At 37.6% G+C, this 19,892-nt stretch overlaps 4 protein-coding genes across 8 annotated transcripts; 2 read left to right on the top strand and 2 right to left on the bottom strand.

Moving 5' to 3' along the window:
- Nucleotides 1-2,551: 2,551 nt before the first annotated feature.
- LOC125186951 (scarecrow-like transcription factor PAT1) lies at nucleotides 2,552-5,178 on the top strand. 4 transcript variants are annotated; one of them, XM_048083440.1, is made up of 3 exons: nucleotides 2,552-2,731; nucleotides 3,471-4,219; nucleotides 4,316-5,178. In XM_048083440.1, the coding sequence occupies exons 2-3, from the start codon at nucleotides 3,533-3,535 to the stop codon at nucleotides 5,084-5,086; spliced, it is 1,458 nt and encodes a 485-aa protein (XP_047939397.1). In that variant the 5' UTR covers nucleotides 2,552-2,731; nucleotides 3,471-3,532; the 3' UTR covers nucleotides 5,087-5,178. The 4 variants fall into 4 exon arrangements, with proteins under 4 accessions (XP_047939397.1, XP_047939398.1, XP_047939395.1 ...); XM_048083441.1 differs by having other exon boundaries at nucleotides 3,674-5,178; XM_048083438.1 differs by having other exon boundaries at nucleotides 3,471-5,178.
- An 84-nt stretch (nucleotides 5,179-5,262) lies between these two features.
- On the bottom strand, nucleotides 5,263-7,893 carry LOC125188059 (WRKY transcription factor 1). Its single transcript, XM_048084799.1, is given in 6 exon segments — nucleotides 5,263-5,773; nucleotides 5,989-6,147; nucleotides 6,227-6,386; nucleotides 6,460-7,735; nucleotides 7,737-7,778; nucleotides 7,873-7,893. Coding segments are annotated over 6 exon segments (1,914 nt in total). The 3' UTR covers nucleotides 5,263-5,517.
- Nucleotides 7,894-11,381: 3,488 nt separating this feature from the next.
- LOC125188428 (probable serine/threonine-protein kinase WNK11) lies at nucleotides 11,382-12,642 on the top strand. The gene is made up of 2 exons (XM_048085262.1): nucleotides 11,382-11,515; nucleotides 11,606-12,642. The coding sequence occupies exon 2, from the start codon at nucleotides 11,612-11,614 to the stop codon at nucleotides 12,524-12,526; it is 915 nt and encodes a 304-aa protein (XP_047941219.1). The 5' UTR covers nucleotides 11,382-11,515; nucleotides 11,606-11,611; the 3' UTR covers nucleotides 12,527-12,642.
- A 59-nt stretch (nucleotides 12,643-12,701) lies between these two features.
- On the bottom strand, nucleotides 12,702-19,651 carry LOC125188427 (golgin candidate 1). 2 transcript variants are annotated; one of them, XM_048085259.1, is made up of 21 exons: nucleotides 19,288-19,651; nucleotides 18,812-18,889; nucleotides 18,634-18,683; nucleotides 17,903-18,526; nucleotides 17,728-17,790; nucleotides 16,918-16,995; nucleotides 16,605-16,808; nucleotides 16,081-16,137; nucleotides 15,929-16,003; nucleotides 15,720-15,791; nucleotides 15,182-15,244; nucleotides 14,937-15,035; nucleotides 14,400-14,477; nucleotides 14,204-14,272; nucleotides 14,030-14,077; nucleotides 13,857-13,952; nucleotides 13,690-13,766; nucleotides 13,517-13,562; nucleotides 13,326-13,430; nucleotides 13,163-13,207; nucleotides 12,702-13,089 (listed from the first exon to the last, which is right to left on the bottom strand). In XM_048085259.1, exons 1-21 carry the CDS (start codon nucleotides 19,313-19,315, stop codon nucleotides 13,018-13,020), a joined length of 2,127 nt encoding a protein of 708 aa, XP_047941216.1. In that variant the 5' UTR covers nucleotides 19,316-19,651; the 3' UTR covers nucleotides 12,702-13,017. The 2 variants fall into 2 exon arrangements, with proteins under 2 accessions (XP_047941216.1, XP_047941218.1); XM_048085261.1 differs by having other exon boundaries at nucleotides 14,400-14,471.
- Between the last annotated feature and the right edge of the window lie 241 nt (nucleotides 19,652-19,892).

The following is a 19,892-nucleotide window of genomic DNA, read 5'->3' as shown; positions in this document are numbered from 1 at the left end:
AAATCGATATTAGTTATTAGTTATTACCATAAATTAGTTAGTATTTGATCACACACCTATGTATGAGTACCTATCTCATTCCCACCTTATATATATATTGAAATAATACTACTACTACATGTTATCAAACATGTAATTGGTGTATCGTTTAATGTCAACCGCGCCAGAGAGAGAGAGTTGATAACATTGAACAAACAAATGATGTCTATTTGGGACCCAAGTGAGTTAGCAAAGACTTCAACTTTAGAGACAAAGACAGAAACCATCCAACTACTATACCTCAATCTCCAATTCTTTACTTTTATCTTCTCGTTAATTTTCTTGTGAAAGCTAAGACTTTTGTCGACCACCATATTCAAATTCAATTCTCCATCGTCGATTAAGACAAAGGTTATTGTAGTTGTATATATACTCTTGAACTAAAATGCTTCAGATTCTGGAATTTGCCTAAAGTTGTCCGAATATATACTTATGGAGATGTTCAAATTAAATCTTTTTAAAAGTGAGAATCGATTGAGCGAATATATAAAGTACTAGGAGTATTTCGTTACAATTACAGAATTACTTATAACATATTCGTCTTCAATTCAAAAAACTACTTATATATATAGAGAGAGAGAGGGGAGTTACTACTACTAATTTGTAATGAGAAGGCACGCTAACAAACTATGTAGTGATTAAAACTGAAGTACAGACAAAACTAGTTTGCAACTTGCATCGACAAAAGTCTTACTCATATCATATATTTATGTGCACGCGCACTAATTTAATTTAATCAATCAAATGGGACTAAAATACTAAGGTCTGTGACCAACATAAAAAAAAAATATTATCCATCCGCATGCAATTATTGAATCGAGATTCTTCAATATATTGGGGGGTTACAAAAAAATAATTAATATTGCATATAAAGTTAATAAGTAATGGTTTTTTTTTTCTATATATGAAGTTGGTTTGTTTAGCTTAATATAGATTTTACACAATTAAAACTTGTTTTAACTACTACTTAGTCAAATTTCTCTTTTAATATATAATTCTATTTTTATATATTTAACGTCCTCTTTAGCTAAAATGTAGATAAACATCTTCCAATTTAATAGGTGCCACTTACATGGAGCTTTTTGATTTATGTTCCTTGCTACTATAAAAAAAACCCTATTCATTGCTTTTTGGTACTCTCTAATGCAACACTACTCATTAAAATAATGGAGTAGATATTCACATCTTTTTTAAAGTCCTTAATATTTATCAACGTCGGACATTCTATTTGATCAATTAGTTGATTGAGTATGAAAAGGGATTTAAAAATTGAAGTGAAATTGACAAAATTATGAGTTTGTGTGGGACATTGGTATTTGTTAAATGGGAGACAAACAAGCATCACAATTCCCTCTTTCCTCAACTCTTTGCTTTGATCCCTTTGCAATTTCATTGGGAATATCGTTTGTGATTCGTAGGAGATTTTCGATCATCACAGTTAGTATTATATTTACATTGTTTACTTCCTAATCGTGTCATCCTTCACTAGAGACTATAAAATTGAACATGCATTTAAAATTGAGTTAATAAAGATTTTATATGATTGTTTGTAAGATTCCACCATACCACTTCGTAACTTTTAAGTTTTAAACTCCAGTAACCAAACTAAGTTACTAGAATTTGTAATCACGCAAGTTTAAATTTATTTGAAAAGTGATTAGTACAGAAAAGGGCATAATTATATCTAATCAATTACTAGTATGTATTGTAATCATATCCATATAGAACTTACATGTGTTGATAAAGTACTCCGACAATATTAATCATACAAAAGATTTATATATATATTTATTCAGCACACTTCTCAATCCACGTTATTATCTTAAGTTGAATATTAAATTTTGATATTAATTAAATGAACGGTGCAGATATAGAGAGATTAAATATATTACTAGTAAAAGAAAGTGAGAGGTGAAGTGGAATGCACTTGTTTCTACGTCATCTCTCTATCCCCTTGTCACTTTATATAGACACCTTTACCCTTTCACTATTTCTATTACATTCCTCACATATTATTATACTAGTATTATATTATTTCAAACATTTAAATATTAAGATTAAGAAATTGTGTTAGTATAAGTAGGGGAGATGTATAAAGTAGGAAAGAAAAAGAGAAAATATAGTAAACGATAAGATTAAGTAAAGAGTGATTGAATCTTTTACTGTTATTTGTCGAAAAAAGAAATAACTTAATTTGTCGAAAGAGTGATTGAACATTTCAAAAAAGAGTACGAATCAATTTAATTGGAATAGAAAGAGTATTAATTATTAGAATTTCTCAAGATAAATAAATCATTTTTTTGTATTTTCTATCTTATCTTATTCTCTTTATTTTATATTCTATTTTACTTTGATATCCTCCATTTGACTACTAATAAAACTTCATTTTCTTAAATCTAATGGGAAAAAAAAATTATAAGAAATATATAGGTGTATGTAATTATTAAGAAAACCCAGGGAGTACTATATATAGGTGTATGTAATTATTTTAAGAAATATCCGCAGTGGTAATTAAGTTAATTCACCTTAATTCTGCAGCTTCTTTTGTAATAGTTTAAAATTTCCAGCTCTCTAATTTCCTGTCGAGTGCAGCAACCTCTACTCTCTCTCTCTTTAAGAACAACTGTTTCTTGGGGGTGTAAGTGTAACTACATTGAATAGAAAGCTCACAAACTTGGATTCTTCGAAAGAGGTTGGTTTTCGTTAAACAGGCGTTTCGAATATTAATCAAGATTTCCACAGTTCTTCTGTTTTCATCTGAATTTTGCTTTCCAAAGGTTGTAATTTGATTGATTGTATTCCCATACAACAAATTCAAGTTTTGATTTTTGCTTAATTAGTTTTGATTTGCAGCAGAAACTAGTTGAGGAAACAGTAAAGTTGATTTTCATAAGATTAGTGATCATAGACATTGAATTCTTGCATTCTCTCACTCTTCAGCTGGATTTTAGCCTGCATTTCACACTAGGATTTGTTACATCAGTTTTTCTAGGGTTGTAGTGTAAAAAGATGTGAGCTTTCAAAATTTCTTGTATTTTCAGTTGTTTGACTTATGTCAACTTACGTTTTTCTATGGGAAGGTGGAAGTCGTTTGACCCCATAAAATTTTGATCAAAGTCTTGCCGCTTTTGATGCTTCAAAGAAATTAGGGAGTTTTACCAAATGAAAATTCTACATGATTCATCAAATTCGAATTTCTAGCCTGCTTCCTTTAGTGGACTCCACCAACATTCTCATTTGCCTATAAATAGGGCAGTATGGAATCCAGAGCTTGTTAATCAAAAGTGTGAATTTGTTTTAACTTTCATGCAGTTTTCTTGGATTTGATGGTGTATAATTTTATTGAATCAGTTAGTTTTGTAGATGGGTAAATAGTTTGGTTGCTGTGATCTTGATTGCTAATTCTAGTTTCATTTTCTGGATTTGTGCAGTTCTATTTTGATTGAATAAGAAGGGCTTTTGAGTGGATTCTGTGTTAGGTGTAAGATCAAACATGTCTAATACATGGTATTGTCAGCCTCTTAGAAAGCTAGAGGGCTACTCCCTTCAACATTGTCAGCCATTAAACAGCCCTCAGCTATGGAGTTACAGCAACATTGCTAATGGTAATGGCTGCTCGATTCTCCTCTCTCAGGACCGGTTCTGTACACTGGAGTCATCCACTCTGACTGCGAATCACTCAGCTTCAACGGTCAGCCTGTCTCCCAATGAGAGCTCGTTGTCTCATCAAGACTACCCTGCAGGAGGTCTGCAGATCAAAGAGGAGGAAGACGTGAGCGAGTTGAAGCACAAGCTCAAGGAGCTTGAGACCGTGATGTTCGGGCCAGATGTTGATTTTCTTGAAACCTATGACGATTCTGTGGCAACTAGGTTAGCATCCGCGGAGATAGACAGCTGGAGGCAGCTGATGGAGGTGATCCCGCGAGGGGACCTCAAGCAGCTGCTTACGGCCTGTGCAAAGGCCGTGTCAAACTGTGATTGGTTGATGGCTCAGTGGCTCATGTCCGAGCTGCGCCAGCTGGTCTCGGTTTCTGGTGCACCGGTGCAGCGCCTGGGGGCATACATGCTGGAGGGGTTGGTGGCGCTGATGAGCACCTCTGGCAGCTCCATCAACAAGTCTTTGAAACTGAGAGAGCCTGCTAGCTTTGAGCTGCTGTCTTATATGCATATGCTGTATGAGGTGTGCCCTTATTTTAAGTTTGGTTACATGTCAGCAAATGGTGCCATTGCGGAAGCAATGAAGGATGAGAATAGGGTTCACATTATTGATTTCCAGATAGGTCAGGGTAGCCAGTGGATACCTCTGATTCAGGCGTTTGCAGCCCGGCCTGGTGGACCGCCACATATCCGGATAACGGGTGTGGACGACATTACCTCGGCCTATGCTCGTGGAGGAGGGTTGAACATGGTGGGGAGGAGGCTAGCTAAGCTCGCTCAAGCCTTCAAAGTTCCCTTCACATTCCATGCTGTGGCCGTGCCAGCGTGCGAGGTCCGGGCCGAGAATCTTGGGATCCGGGCTGGGGAGGCGCTGGCGGTGAACTTCGCCTTCATGCTGCACCGGATGGCCGACGAGAGCGTGAGCACAGAGAACCACAGAGACAGGCTGCTGAGGATGGTGAAAGGGCTTAACCCTAAGGTGGTGACACTGGTTGAGCATGAGCTCAACACCAACACTGCTGCTTTCTATCCTCGTTTTGTTGAGGCGTTGGATTATTACACGGCGATGTTCGAGTCCATTGACGTTACACTCAAGAGGGAGCACAAGGAGAGGATTAATGTGGAGCAGCACTGCTTGGCAAGAGATGTTGTGAACATCATAGCCTGTGAGGGGGCTGAGAGAGTCGAGAGGCACGAGCCACACGGGAAGTGGAGATCGCGCTTCACTATGGCCGGTTTCAGCCCTAACCCGTTAAGCTCTCTAGTGAATGCCACCATCAAGACACTGCTGCAGAACTACTGTGATAGATATAGCCTTTCAGAGAGAGATGGAGCCCTGTTTCTTGGCTGGTTGAATAGAGACTTAGTCGCTGCTTCTGCTTGGAAGTGACATGAAGACCTAAGCTTTTTACCTTATTACTACTTAAAACGCACAAATAACTGTACTACATTACTATTACAAGAAATCCGGTCTTCATTTCACTCTTTTAGCCTGTTTTAGATTCCCAATGCTCAAGCTTTACAGAATAATAACAGCAGCATTATCATCAATGGCAGAATAATATGTACAATGGGTAATCTACACTACAATTTATAACTCACATGAACACATTTATACAACATAAACAAATTATTCCACAGCCTGGGTCCAACCAATCAACAAGTTAAACTACTGAACTGTTACAATGATCACTCGTCGAGCTAGAAGAAGTGTCCGCACACCACCCCAATAGAATGATATAGAAAAATATGTCGCTGAATACAATCACGCTGATAACAATTTTGAGTGATGTAACAAGCATCTCAGAGTTGATGGCAAGCTCAGCTCGCAATAACACGAACAGCCATTTCAAGTGAAACAGGGCTCTTGTCTTTGGGTTTGGAACTAGACTCACCATTTGGGCTAACCATATTATCATCATCACCTTTGGCTATGCTTTGGCCAACAGTCCTGGAAGTGGGAATGTCATGGATGTGTTCTCCTTCATACGTAGTAATGACTAACTTCTGATTATGTGAGGCTCTTTCGACATGTTTCTTAACCGGGCAACCAGTGTTTGAACACCTGTAGTAACTCCTGCACAACATAAGGAGCTGAGATTAGGTGAAAAGGCTACCTAACAGCTTTGCCAGAAATTGGAACATGTTATTAAAGAAAGCAGATTTTGACTCACTAGATCACTTGACTCACTTCTATAGATAGTATTTGATGCAAAGGTCAGTATGATTTACATCAAGGTTGGGTAAGGTCATTACACAATGTTATGCTGCAGAAATGAAAAGTTTAGTTACCTAGGGTTCGGATTGCCTTTTACCAACTTCTGCCCATATTTACGCCACCGGTATCCATCATTAACCAAATCAATCTCACTCAAAGTTTGAACAACATGCCGTGAATCAGAACTAGATCTATTCATTACATCACCATCTGCAGAACTTATGCCTCTTTTCCTGTTGCAGAGGCAAGCCAATTAGCATAAACAGTAACTATTACTGATTAATAATATCCGAAGCTTCGTAATGAACATACTGCCGTTTGGGATCAGGGAAATCTTCTAGATCCTTAGTATCGTTATTTGAACAGGAAACTACTCCTGGCAAACCACCAGCACTTTTTCCAACAGCTGATTGAGGTGAGAGTTCTGCCAATTGATCTGAACTGACATGCTTGGTGATCGGCACAACATTGGCTGACAGGTGACCACAAAATCAATAACTGCTGATGGTACGAAATACAAAACATTAAATGATATTCACACTTACCTTTTGATGTAGATGCAATGGACATCTCTGGCGTTCTTACTTGAAGAGTATTAGTCACCTGGGGACTCTGCTGTGGTTTCTGATGATGATGATTCCCAAGGTACTTGATGTCTGATTTACACCCATCATGTGATTTCTCTACTTGTTTTTTAGCCTGGCAATTGGGATAAGTACATTTGTAATAGCTTCGAACAAATTTATTTCCTTTTACAAGCTTCTGTCCATACTTTCTCCAGCTATAGCCATCATCTAATCCTTTGTCTGGTGCTTTGGAGGCAGCACTTCCAACATCAGCACGTGATTCCTGAACTACAGAGTCGAGGTTTCGTCTAGGCTGCAATTTCTCCACTTTTTCAAACTTCTTAGAATATGAATAGCTCTCTTGGCCATGTTCAGATACAGGCACTCCCATGCTCAAACTTGAACCTTGAACTGACTCGCCTTTAATGCTAGCACCTTTTTCTTCGTTGCTCAATAATGCATGATTGCTATCACGTATGCACTCTCTAGGCTGTAAATTGTCAGGATGATGTTCTTCTTTTGGTAAAGCAGATAGCTTTTCGGAGTGCCCCGAACTGATTGTCACTTGATCATGTTGGGAACTACAACCTCCAGTATCTGGGTACCGCCTGGGCTGCAATTTCTCCAAAACTTTTACAGGCTGAGGGGACTGAGTCAGCATCTGCTCGTTGGACAGGGATGAAGGCACCCCATTGACACTTTGTATGGCCAGTGATTTACCTCCTACCATCTCCCTCTTTTTAGAAGTTCTTTCTATATCACATATCAAAGATGTTTTTACTCCAACATCAGGGCTCTGGTTTGAATGCAAATCAGTGGGTTTATCCTTTAGGCTTCTAGAAACACCTCCAATAACATGAGAGGCTGGATCAGATTCTTGTGAGGGAATGCATGGACTTGAATTCGCTATTTCCATCGAGATATCTGAGTCCTTTTCATTTTCATTCTTCCCTGACCAAATTCCCTCTTCTCCATGGGTTTCTGGAAAATCATGATTGCCACCAGAGGTTTGTCTCTGATGGACATCATATTGTTTATGTTCGGTCACGAGGGAGGCCTTATCACTAGATGATGTACGGTTTACTGTATCAGAACTCTGTTTCTGAGATACATGACTTGGTTCTTTCTCAGGCACTACGCAGGAATCTTTCTCTTGCTTGACATTAGGATAGATTTTTGTATGCGGCATGTCGCTCATTATCTTCTCAGAGGGCAAAGGGAATGCAGCCTCTTCACTAGAATTTGATGTTGCCAACCGCTAAGTTGGTGCTAGAAGTATTCTCCAGTTCACCTGACAACTATACTGGGAGTTTTGATTTATTGATCTGATTCTACTTCTGATGCAATTCTTTTAGAATAAACTGCACCCATCAAGTCCTTCCCTTATAGTACCTGATAACGCAGTAAAATCATCCACCTATGACAGCACAGCATAATAATATCCCAGACTTAAGAGGTTGGTAAGAGAAACGTTGCTAAAGAAGCCATCATGGACTCAAGAAACAAATTAGACTAAAAATTATACTCCTAATATTTGGGAAAGCAAGTCAAGATTGACTATCAAAGAAGAACAACACAGGCAGTATTGGAATAGCTAGACGAAATATGTAGCCGATTATCACTGGTCACCCGAAAAAGGAAACTAATACTATTAATATCTTGAAAGATAAGACACCAAGCCAACAGCAAAGAGAACAAAAATCAGAAAAGACATCCCGCACGTGTACAAACATCCTGATGGTCATGATATTAAAAAAAACATGGAAAAATACTAAGCTTCGATCAAGCAAATAAGCTAAACATAGGATATTTCATCTTTGATTACTCAAAAATACTGCAGCTACAGTGAAGGGCTAAGTTTGACCTGAAACAGTTGAATGAATAAAAATCAAAAGAAAAGTAAGTCACAATTTATGCTCTGAAATGAAAGCCCTCAATCAATATACAGGTATTGAATTTTAACCAGGAATTATAAAATGATTCCGAAAAGGCTGAATTCACAACGAAAGAAAGAAGTTGCAAAGATAAAACAGTTGAAGTAAGCATTTACGCAAATACATAAGCTGAAACAAACCAAATTTCTCTCATACGCACAAAAAAAGCAAAGAATTCAAGGTACAAGTGGGAGAAAATAAACCCCTAAATCTGAAGGCGAGAGGCGTGAATTAGAAATAGGACGATGGTTAACCGAAAATCGTCAATTGAAAGGAGAGTTACCTGAGGTAATATCATCCACGGCGGCGGCGATGCGGTGGCGGAAGAGGTTTTAAGGTGGTGGAAGTGGCATAATTCAGCAAGGGAAGGAAAGCAGAGGAATTGACTTGGACCAAGCACCATGAGAGAGGAAGTATTATGCGTACACTTTTCGTATCTATAGACTATTGACTATAGCCTATATAGTTCACATAACATATTACACTGAAACCACAACGACCAAATTTTATGATGTATTAGAATTGAATATTTAAATGAAATTTGGTTCCCTCTAAATTGATTTTAGTATAAATTGATTTTAGTATAGATTTAACTATGAGCACAATATAAATTTTATTTTATCTTAGTAGTATTATGTTAAAAATATACAAAAATCTCCTTGGAATAAACATAGGGATCGATTTTTTCATGAAGAAAATAAGAAATAATTGGACTTTGGATTTAATTTGGATAATTATCTCAAGCAAATAATTAAATCCAAGAATAAATTCAAATATCCTAGCATATCTTACCATATCTTCTACTTTTCTCCAAGATTTCTTCATCTTTTGAGAAGAATTCAAGTCGAAGCCTCAAAAATTATTGAAGAATCAAGATTCTACTTTGTTTCTACCGTTCGTTCTATCGAGAAAATGTATTTTTATATTAATCTTTTCTCATCTAACCGATAAATCGGTGTTCTTGAACTCTCATGCATATAGATTGAGCGAAAAGGAGAAACAATTGATGAATATGAAGTGATGTGCGTGCGTGTGTGCATCGGTATGCGTGTGTGTGCGTGTGTTCGTGTGCGTGCGTGTGAGATGTGTTGAAGAACACTCATGCGTGACATATTTTGATGATGGATCTGGAGTTGTGGTGCGAATAAAAAGTGATATGATAATCATGCCTTGATTTTGAATGGTGATATTAAAACGAACTGATGGGAAAAAGGAAATGTTGGGAACATGCATGATTTTTGAATCAATGATTGAGACTTATTTGTGATACGCATAAATTAAAGGTGATAACTCACGCTCTCGGCGTGATAGCAAGAGGAAGAGCGTACTTGTGATCTAAGGAGTCGAGGTGGGCTTTATTCACTAAACTCTTTTATTACCAAAATAATGATTATGGTGTTATAAGGGTGGTTTAAAACGTTATGTCATACTTGTGATTCTTTTGATTATGTTGTGTGCATGATGCCTAGTTTGTGAGTCCGCTCCATTAGGCTATAGGGCTATATAAACGAATTCGGGTTCATCTCATAATAAGAGTCATATTTTATTATTTCGGTCCTGTCTCATAATAAGAGTCTCATTTCACTTTTACTATAAATGGTAAGTAGGTTTCACGTTCTACTGACTCATCTTACTCACATCTATTATAAAACTAATATAAAAGGTGGACATCATATTCTACTCACATCTATTATAAAACTAATATAAAAAGTAGTCATCATATTCTACTAACATTTTCAACCTTACTATTCTTTATATTTTTTAAAATCCATGTCCACACCAAATATGACTCCGATTATAGGACGAAGGGAGTAATACATTAAATAAAATTCATAAAATTCAAAACTCAATTTGTTATTTTATTTATTTATTTGAAGTTATAGACGAAAGCTTTGATAATAGTGGGCGTTATGGTCATTAGCGTACTTGGTTTGTCTTAACCTTAGTACCGTAAGACTGTCTCAGGGTACGTTGACAATGCGTTAGACATTTTTTGTTGTTATTTTGTCATTTGTTGATATTTTCTAATAATTCAGATCATAGTTTAAAATTAGTATAATATTTAGAGTTTGCATTTGATTACATTCCCACCGTCTCATCACAGTTCAGATCTAAAAGTTCGTGTCAAACTCCCACTTGATACAACCTATTTATGCATGATGATGCATCGACACTTGATTATGAGCATGAGCATGAGCTGGTTTATGCCCATCTACCTACAAAGGCGATTTTGCATCTTAAAAATTACTCCTAAGTCTCAAACTATATAAAACTCTCCTGCTTTCACATGCCCAACTACAACTACAACTGCAATCTACAGAAAGCTAACAAGAAGGGAATCAATTCATGCATTTGTTTTCATTTGTTTTGCAGAGATATTTGCGTATGCATGGGAATGTCATGAATCGCCATGGCTTTTGCAGTTAGTTTCGTCTTCATAAATGTAATATACATATATATATATATATATATATGTATTACTCCTATTATATTGTCTATAAATTTCAACGCTTTCATTAATGATGTCACATGTTGGTCTAGAGTCTCTAGACCCACCTAGCTGTTCAACTGTGTTACAAATCACACCACATTCAAGGAATATAAATCACACTCCTAGTAGATATTTAAACAAGCAACTAACTCTGTTTTCTTTTTTTACTTGATTCTGGAATAAAGAGAAATTAGAGCCGTATGGGCTTCTATTAAGCTAACATGCATACGGTAGAAAAAAGAGAAGTCAATATCGTGCAAGTTGTAACAAGAATATAATACTCATGCTTCTCTAAATTAGGCTCTGAGTATTGGCTTAGCATTTAATTAAATGAGAATTAAGTAATATACCAGCCCATGCACACAACCCAAATCGTACGGCACACAACTTGGATTAATAGTAAGTCAATAATTAATTAATTACACCATGATCCCGTGTTGCAGCAACAATCAAAATCAATCTCTATTCTACTATATATAGGCCACACTTTGATACGTCTCTTTTCTGCAGCTTCAGCTTCTCTCGTCTATATTCATGCTTCCGTTCCAAGCTACTTCATCAATTTGTTTTGCGAAATCTCTCTATTCTTCAAGCTGCAGTAAGATCTAAGGTAAGATTTAGCCATGTATATGAGGATGATTATGCATTTCTGCCTAATAAATCAAACCTTGATTAGCCTAGCCGATTAATTAAAACCTAGGAATCGATGGGGCCGACAAAGAGCAGCAGCGTAGAAGAAGATGATTGCGAGGAGGAATTAGAGGAGGAGGAGGCGTTCGTGGAGGTTGATCCATCGGGGCGATTCGGGAGATACAGTGAGCTTTTAGGCTGTGGAGCAGTGAAAAAGGTGTACCGCGCATTCGATCAGCGTGAGGGAAGAGACGTTGCCTGGAATCAAGTTCGTCTACGAAGCTTCAGCAGCGATCCATCTGTAATCATCCGATTGCGCTCCGAGATCGAGCTTCTCAAAAACTTGAAGCATCAAAACATCATATTCCTCTACCATTTCTGGAAAGATGTGGAGCACAACACTCTCAATTTCATCACCGAGGCCTGCGCTTCTGGCAATCTCAGAGACTACAGGAAGAAGCATCGCCATGTTTCCATCAAGGCGCTTAAGAAATGGGGGGTTCAGATTCTCCGAGGTTTGGATTATCTGCACACTCATGACCCCTGCATCATCCACCGAGACTTGAATTGCAGCAACATTTTCATCAATGGCAATGTGGGGAAGGTCAAGATCGGGGATTTGGGGCTGGCCGCCGTGGTGGGAGAGAGCCACGCTGCGCATTCCATGATAGGCACGCCAGAGTACATGGCGCCCGAGCTGTATGAGGAGGACTACACAGAGCTCGTTGATATATACTCATTTGGGATGTGCTTGTTGGAGATGGCCACGTGTGAGATACCCTACAGCGAGTGCGATAGCCTCGGGAAGATATACAGGAAGGTCACGGCCGGGGTGATGCCCCGGGCCATGGCCGACCTTCACGACCATGAGCTCAAGGCCTTCGTTGAGAGGTGCGTGGGGAGGCCGAGGGATAGGCCCTCAGCTGCCCAGCTGCTCAAGGATCCATTTCTTGCTGATGTTGTGGATGATGATATTGAGGATGAACTTTGAAGGGTGGGTGGGGTGTGTTTTTAAATAAAATGATCTCTGTAATCTTGAATTCAGATAGATATGACTTGAAACAAAATGATCAGTTCTGGCTTAAATCCATATATTTTTCCACAAAAGCAAGAAACCCACAACTAATTGTTTTTACCTTTCACTAATACATTTGACACTCTACATATACATGTCGTGCTTCTTCAACATAAATTGGAAACACCCAGCAAATGCAATGGGTTAAATTTCCAGTTCACATTTACGGATGGATATATAGTCAAGAATTCTAAGAATAATACTCCTATATCATATACCTCTCGGATAGCACACAAATTCATCTTTCACTACCGAAACAAAAAAAAAAAGATGTGGATCATATACATCTTCAATGTTGAGCAATTCCTGTTAGTGACAAAACCTAGTTTAGTGTAAGAATCAGCAGAACAATTGCCATTAGATATTCTTGGCAACTCAAAGCAAACAATGTCCAGCAAGGCAGCAGCTCAACGTGATGTCCGGTTAAATAATCTCATAGATTCTTCGACTTCATTAGGTGTATTGTTATCAGCTTGTACCTGCACGACACACGGTAGTTATGATCACATAAGATATCACTGCTTATAGTTTGGATTAAGCAGATTTACATACCTGAAGGCGATGCAAGAGGTACATCAAGAAGAGATGCACAAAAACCTGCCAGCATCATCACATAGTTATCATTAGAAAAGGCTTGAGTAAGAAAATGAAACATACAGCTAATTTTGCTAGAGAACAAGATCAATAAATCAAAGATTCAGTTAAATCTTCACACCAGATAGAACATTAGGATAATGCGAGCTTTCGGATACCGCCACAAGAATCTTGTTGCCCTAGCAGCCCCAGTGTCTAATATATTTGCTGCCCTCTGCAACTGCAACTGGAATTGCTCGGAAGATTCAGATTTCAGAGTATCACGTGGTAATCTGGATGAGCAAACACTTTTGGAAGCAAAATAATACATACCTGTAAGCTTGCTCCAGCCATTTGGCGATGATGCAAGGGCAGAGGTCTGAATTTAGAATACGAGATTAGACTAAGGGAGGGAATAAGAATTTAACATCTAGGTTCTAAGTAAATATTTATGGCATTGCGCCTCAAGCAATCCAGTTATGTTGCATTAATGAGGACACACGTACTCGAGTGTTTTCATGTCAGCATCATCTTCCCAAGAGGATGATGCACGGCGAGAAACTCTGTTCCTTTCAGCTTCTAACTGTTTAAAGAGTTGATACATTTCAAAATTAAATAAGATATCTGGGAAGAGTGTGGGGGGAAACAAATGCAGCATAAACCGAGTTGAGACCTGTGCTTCCTGAAGACGCTTGACTTCCTTTTCCAACTGAAACTCAGCTGCTGCTTTTTCACTGGACATAGTTTCAAGTTGTGTTTGCTTGTAATACTGGAAATGAATGCAATAGTCTGATATCAAGCAAATTGTCAAGGTCCAGAGGTAGCCAATAACATGACAAAAATTACCAATAAATCAGTTAGCTCGCGGTAACGTTTTTCCAGTTCCATGTGTTCCTGCTCAAAAACATGCACAACGTCATTTCAAAACCGAATGACAAGCTTAAGATATGAGATCAATATAAATAAACAATACAATGCAAAATTATGTAAAGAAGAGCTGCACAAATAGATTAGGGTTACCTGACGTGAGTAGTGCTCAGCATCCCTCTTGATGGCAGCCATTTCAACCCTCATCTTCTGCACTTCAGCCTGTACAATTGATACAATAAACAATTACTACTACCAATATGTCCGATCTTAACACCTTCTGTAGTTCTACGTTAAATACTAGAACAAATTATCAATAGCAAAAGAATACAAATAATAATCAACTTGCCTCCATTGAAGAAAGTTTGCTCTCAGCCTCTCTCTGACTTTGACGTGCACGCTCCACTTCCTCTTGCCACGCCTGCACCTTCATGTTAAGAAGATCAAATCAGCTATACACTTGAGGGACAAGGGAACAGGAAAAGAAGAAAGAACTGCGTTTTCCTGATTGATCATTGAAGAACTATAACTTATCAGGTTTTAGTTTGTAGTAGAGACAAGCTTAGGCATACTATTACAAAGACATCTCTGCTAACTTGACTACCAGGAAAAGATTGATGGAAAGATCCGTAATATGCTCTTATCAGATACAATCATTTCTTGTTTTTAGACATATCCTCAATACATAGGCGATCTTAACTATACTCAGTTGTTTGGACAGTCAGATTTCATACATAGACGCCTATGGTCCTTGGCACCCTCTTTACAATACTAACTTAACAATGGTCCCATTTGATTACAATGATCCCATTTTTAATAACATGTCATTGCAGCTAATTTCTGGCTAAGTGATATGATAAGAAGATCCAACTATAGCTTTTTGAACCTGAATTGCTTGATTTGCATCTTCAGGAGCTTTTTTTTGCCCACGGCGAACACGAGCTTCCATGTCTTGCAGCTCTTGATTCAGGGAAGCACATTCAACCTATTACCACATGTAAAAGTTATAGAAATATTAACTCAGTAATTTGATTCACTTCCCTCTTTCACTTCAAGACTGGGCAGAAAAAGGGCAAGAACAAGAATAGAAGCAAAATGTCCATACATATGAAGAAAAAGTAAAGCCATTACCTCAAGAAGAGCTACCTTCTGCTCAAGGTCTGCTGCTTTTGAAGCCCTATCATCAGCTGCTCTCTGATGAATAAATAGGTACACATGCAAAAGGGTTTTCTTGTTAGTTGTTACCAACATAAATTTTACAAATATTCAGAGCCTATTTTCCAGTACATTTGTACAATGGAGATGCTGTTGATTATTGGCTAGATTTAATATACTACTCCCTCCATCCCATTACATGTGAGACATTTCTTTTGGGCACATGCTTTTAGGAGTTTAAAAAAAGTAGGAGAGAAATAATAAGAGAGATGAGAATTAAGAGAGAGAAAGAGTGTTGCCTTTTGCCCTAAAAGGAAATGTCTCACTTATAGTGGGACGGCCTAAAAAGGAATACGCCTCACTTGTAATGGGATGCAGGGAGTACATTAGTCTACCAAGTTACATCACAACCCCCTCCTGTTAACTAAAAAATGAAATAGATAAAAAGACAAGAAAGATGGGGCAACAGATTTATATAGATGATATTTACAAGGAATATCATGTGTTGCAGTACCTGAGTTTTGACTAATGCTGTAGATGCCTCAATTGCTCTCTGTTCTAATTCTCCTTCCCTTTCTCTAGCTGCCTATTAGTTAAGAGGTTCAGCATGAAATCAACTCTAGAATGTTTGATATATTATTAAGGAACTACAGCAACAGCAGCAGCAGCAACAACAACAACAACAAATGGACACACATGTACAAGAGAAATTTAGAAATAAACCATCTTTGTGGCATTATGTGCAAAACGTTCCTCCTCAGCTCTCCTCTCAGCAGCAGACAGTTCCTCTCTTAGGGCCTGAAATCAGACAGCTTACACTGAACTAAGATCCACCAACCATGCTCCAGAAAATTGGAAGGAGGAGAGAAACTTACTTGCATCATCCTTGTTTCTGTTAATTCTCTATTTCTCATTATAGATTCCATACTTTCCTGGCACATAATGAAGGAAATAACATAAGAAAGAGACTACATACTAGGCAATACATGAAAATAATACATCATCCACGTGATAAAGCAGCATTGCGCATGCGTCCACTAAAATCTAAATACATGAAGTAACAGGAAGAAGAATCATGAGAACAGATATATTGATATCTGGATGGGATTTTCTCAACTTAGGTATTTGATTTATGTTTCCCATGAGTCCTTAAATATTGGCAGTATCCAATATCCATTGACAAGAAGAGTCCCACAATTATGAGGGATATAGCACGCAGATTTATGTGAAATTTGGAGGCTATACGACAATGGTGCACAACTGCAACAAGTTTCTACCTTCCCTCCCTTATCCTATATGGTATTATTTTCACCTTTTGGGTTCAGGTACTTTGCTTCTTCTCTTGGCACAAAAAATGATAATGTACAATCATACTAAGCATTTTAAGATATTAGTTAACCTGAAGTGATGTCAAGTTTCCTTCAGCCAAAGCAGATTTCTTCTTCAGCGCATCAACAGAACTGACAAGTGCCTCAATTTCAGCATTCTTGGCAGATAATGCCTCTACCATATTTGCCTCCACTCTGCTCACCTCTCCTTTAGACGCAGATAGATCTTTCTGAAGCTGCTTTATATGAGCCTCATATGATTTTGTCAGTTCCCTCTGTTTTATTTATGCACAACCACATAGAATGTTACATTCTTTTCAACGCTATATTTAGAAAATGAACAGTTAACTTTTTAGTTATTTCAAGTAGGATTTCATTGTTCACCTCTGCTGTGAGAAGCTCTTCCAACTGAGCATTCTCAGATTTGTACTCTTGCAGGCGTGATGAAAGTCCAGCACAAACCTAACCATGACAACGTTAAGAAAAATTCAATATGTTTGATGTGATGACAAGTCTTTTCTGACTGCTAAACAACACCATTATGTACTATACATGTTACTGACCAATATGATGAATGATTACCCCATCTAAAAAGTTAAAGTAGTATAGAAAAGCTTCACTAGCATTTAATTAATGCGCTCAACATGCTCCCTTATATGTAGACAGGTCACCTTCTGTACTGTACAGGTTGCTGTTTTATAGTACTACCTCCGTCCCCAGTTAGTTGAAACATTTCTTAGGCACGGGGTTTAATAAATTGATTTTAAAGGTTAACGTTGAGAGAGAATAACGTATGAGAGAGAAAGAGAGAGGAAAGTAGGAGAGAGAATAAGGGTTTCCCAAAAAAAAAAGGAAATGACTCAACTACCTTGGAACGGCCCGAAAAGAAATACGACTCAACTACCTTGCGATGGAGGGAGTAACTGATAGTTTTACCAATGTCATATTCATGAATTCATCATGGATTGCTAGACTTTTAAAGTCATAGAACCAAGCAGAGGAAAAGAATTAGCTTAAATAACAAAATATAGGATTGACATGTTAAAAATGTTAATATTCCAATTTTGGAAGGAAGATACTAGAAACTACACAATACAAGCAAGAACATCAAAATATAGGATTGACATGTTAAAAATGTTAATGCTTAAAACAAAGATATCTCTACTTATACATGTAAAACATTTATTTGCTTACCCGAGCTAGCCTAGCTTCCTTTGACTGCCCTGTTGAAATTGCACTTTTAAGTAGTCCTTGAGCCTGTTGAACTAAACTATTAGTCTATACAAAAGCTTCCCTTACCATTTACATGATCACAATCAAGAAATGGGACCAAAACAAGTTCCTTGTCATTTATAATTTCACCACATACCTCTTCTATTTGTTCTTGTACTTTAACTGGTGATTCAACAGTTTCTTGCTCTTGATGCTGCTTGTGCTTGAAATCAGGTTCATTTATCAAATCCACATCCTTGGATAGGGTATCAGCCTTAATTGGTGCATCTTCATGTAGAGTTTGAGATCCAGAAAGTTCAATATTCTTTGAAGAATCCACTTCTTCAGATTTCAATTTTCGATTGAAATCAGAGGAAGGATTGCCATTCACTACATGAGCATCTATAGGGTCATTCAGTGGATTTCCAACAGGGTTAACTACCAATTCTTCCATCATGGGCTCACCATTCAAATTTAAAGCTCTAGATTCTACATCAGTAGATTTTTTTGTATCATCATGATCACCAGTACCTGATGTGGCCTCATTACTAGATATTGTTCCAAGCACAGAAGTCTCAGTTATTGAACCGTCATTATGAGCTTCGGAATGCTCATCAATGTCAACTCTACTAGTAGGAACACCTGGATTACTCTCACTATTTTCAATCAAAGGAGATGGGATATTTTCATCAGGTTCTGCTGGTGATTGTGATGTTTCAGGTATAGTTTGCTCTCTTTCATTATCAGCAGCAGAAGGAGCTTCATTAGATACAAGTTTCTTCTGCAGTTTTAAGAAAATTTTGTTACAAAACTCCAAGATCCTTATACTGTCCACATGTATAATAGTTGCACACTGAACTAATGACACACACACAAAAAAAGTTATACCTTTGCTCTTGCTCTAGCCTTCTTTGCTTGAGATCCTCGCCCATTAGAACCTTTTGAGAAAAAAGGAGGTAAGTCACGAAAAGGAGCAGAACTATCGAAGTGTTTTTTCACAATGATCCATCAATTAAGTCACTAATTACAATTTACAGGGTATGAAAATCAACATATACAGTCATACCTTTGGCAGCAACAGGAAGTTCATCTGGCTTCTCTCCAACTGCTAGCTTCGCCTTTCGGTCCACTACTTCAAATAAATCTGGCAAAAAAACAAGTACGAGTTACAACAATGTGCAGAAAATTTAGATTCCTGTCTAGCAGAACTACGCTCTTCATACAATATTAATCTCAAAAGCTCAAAATAGGAGACAAGCACATCAATTCCAACACAAGCTAAAATCTGATCATGGCATACATATATGCCCAATGCGCAACTTTTCTTCCAAAACATTATTGATTGAGAGCAGCTAAGATAGATCAATTCAATATATTTGGCGCTTCAAGTTTATAAAAAGTTCAACAGAATATTGGGGTTTAGCTCAGATTTACGAGAAATGCACAACGTAGATCAAACCACGATTCCAGCAATGACGCAAATCAACGATACGAATAAATGTGCATCAAACTTGTATATCGATTAGGATAACAAAATCGTACCTTCAGCCGCTTTCAGCCAGGAAGCCATCGAACGAGCGATTACTCAACAAAGACGCCCTACACTATCCGAAACATCAAATCGAGCTAATTCAAAAGGAAGGGGATAGCTCTTAGGGTGGATTTCGCAATCAAATTTTAGGAGATCAATAAAATAATACAGGCGTCGGATATTAAATGGGATCTCAGTTGTCTTTCTATGCGGCGCAACGGCGTGAGTGATTCTGAAATCGCGGGAATCGAACGCCGAATTGTGATGGATTAGCCGACTAGATGAAAACGATGAGTGCAGCAGATTTCTGATTTCTCATCTGCATTGTGTTTCGCCCTTTCTTGAGAAAAATAGAGAGCCTCTGTTACAATATGATTTTAGTTTATTCCCAGACGCAACTGAAGGTGTGTATATAAAGTTCGGTTTCAGATACAGCATAGGTAAATAAACCAATTTTACGATTTGATCTCTACTAAGTTTAGTAGATGCAGTTTATTTTTGAATTAAACTTACATGTATGAATATACAATTGGTATTCTTGCATTGCAAAATACTAGATGAGTCATTTTACCGATTTAGTACTAATTGAATCATTTTATGTAAAAGTCAATTCATT

This window comes from Salvia hispanica, chromosome 5, assembly GCF_023119035.1.
Source record: "Salvia hispanica cultivar TCC Black 2014 chromosome 5, UniMelb_Shisp_WGS_1.0, whole genome shotgun sequence".
Classification (NCBI taxonomy): Eukaryota; Viridiplantae; Streptophyta; class Magnoliopsida; order Lamiales; family Lamiaceae; genus Salvia; species Salvia hispanica.
The sequence above is the reverse complement of the archived record's forward strand: the minus strand, read 5'-3'. Positions and strand labels throughout refer to the sequence as shown.

Excerpts from the sequence above, each read along its gene's own strand:
- LOC125188428 (XM_048085262.1), top strand. The coding sequence starts at position 11,612 with ATGGGGCCGACAAAGAGCAGCAGCGTAGAAGAAGATGATTGCGAGGAG.
- LOC125186951 (XM_048083438.1), top strand. The coding sequence starts at position 3,533 with ATGTCTAATACATGGTATTGTCAGCCTCTTAGAAAGCTAGAGGGCTAC.
- LOC125188427 (XM_048085259.1), bottom strand. The coding sequence starts at position 19,315 with ATGGCTTCCTGGCTGAAAGCGGCTGAAG. Across the intron at positions 14,273-14,399 it reads GCAAACTTTCTTCAATGGAG|GCTGAAGTGCAGAAGATGAG; the intron begins GCAAGTTGATTA and ends TCAATTGTACAG. Across the intron at positions 13,953-14,029 it reads GCGAGCTAACTGATTTATTG|TATTACAAGCAAACACAACT; the intron begins GTAATTTTTGTC and ends ATTCATTTCCAG.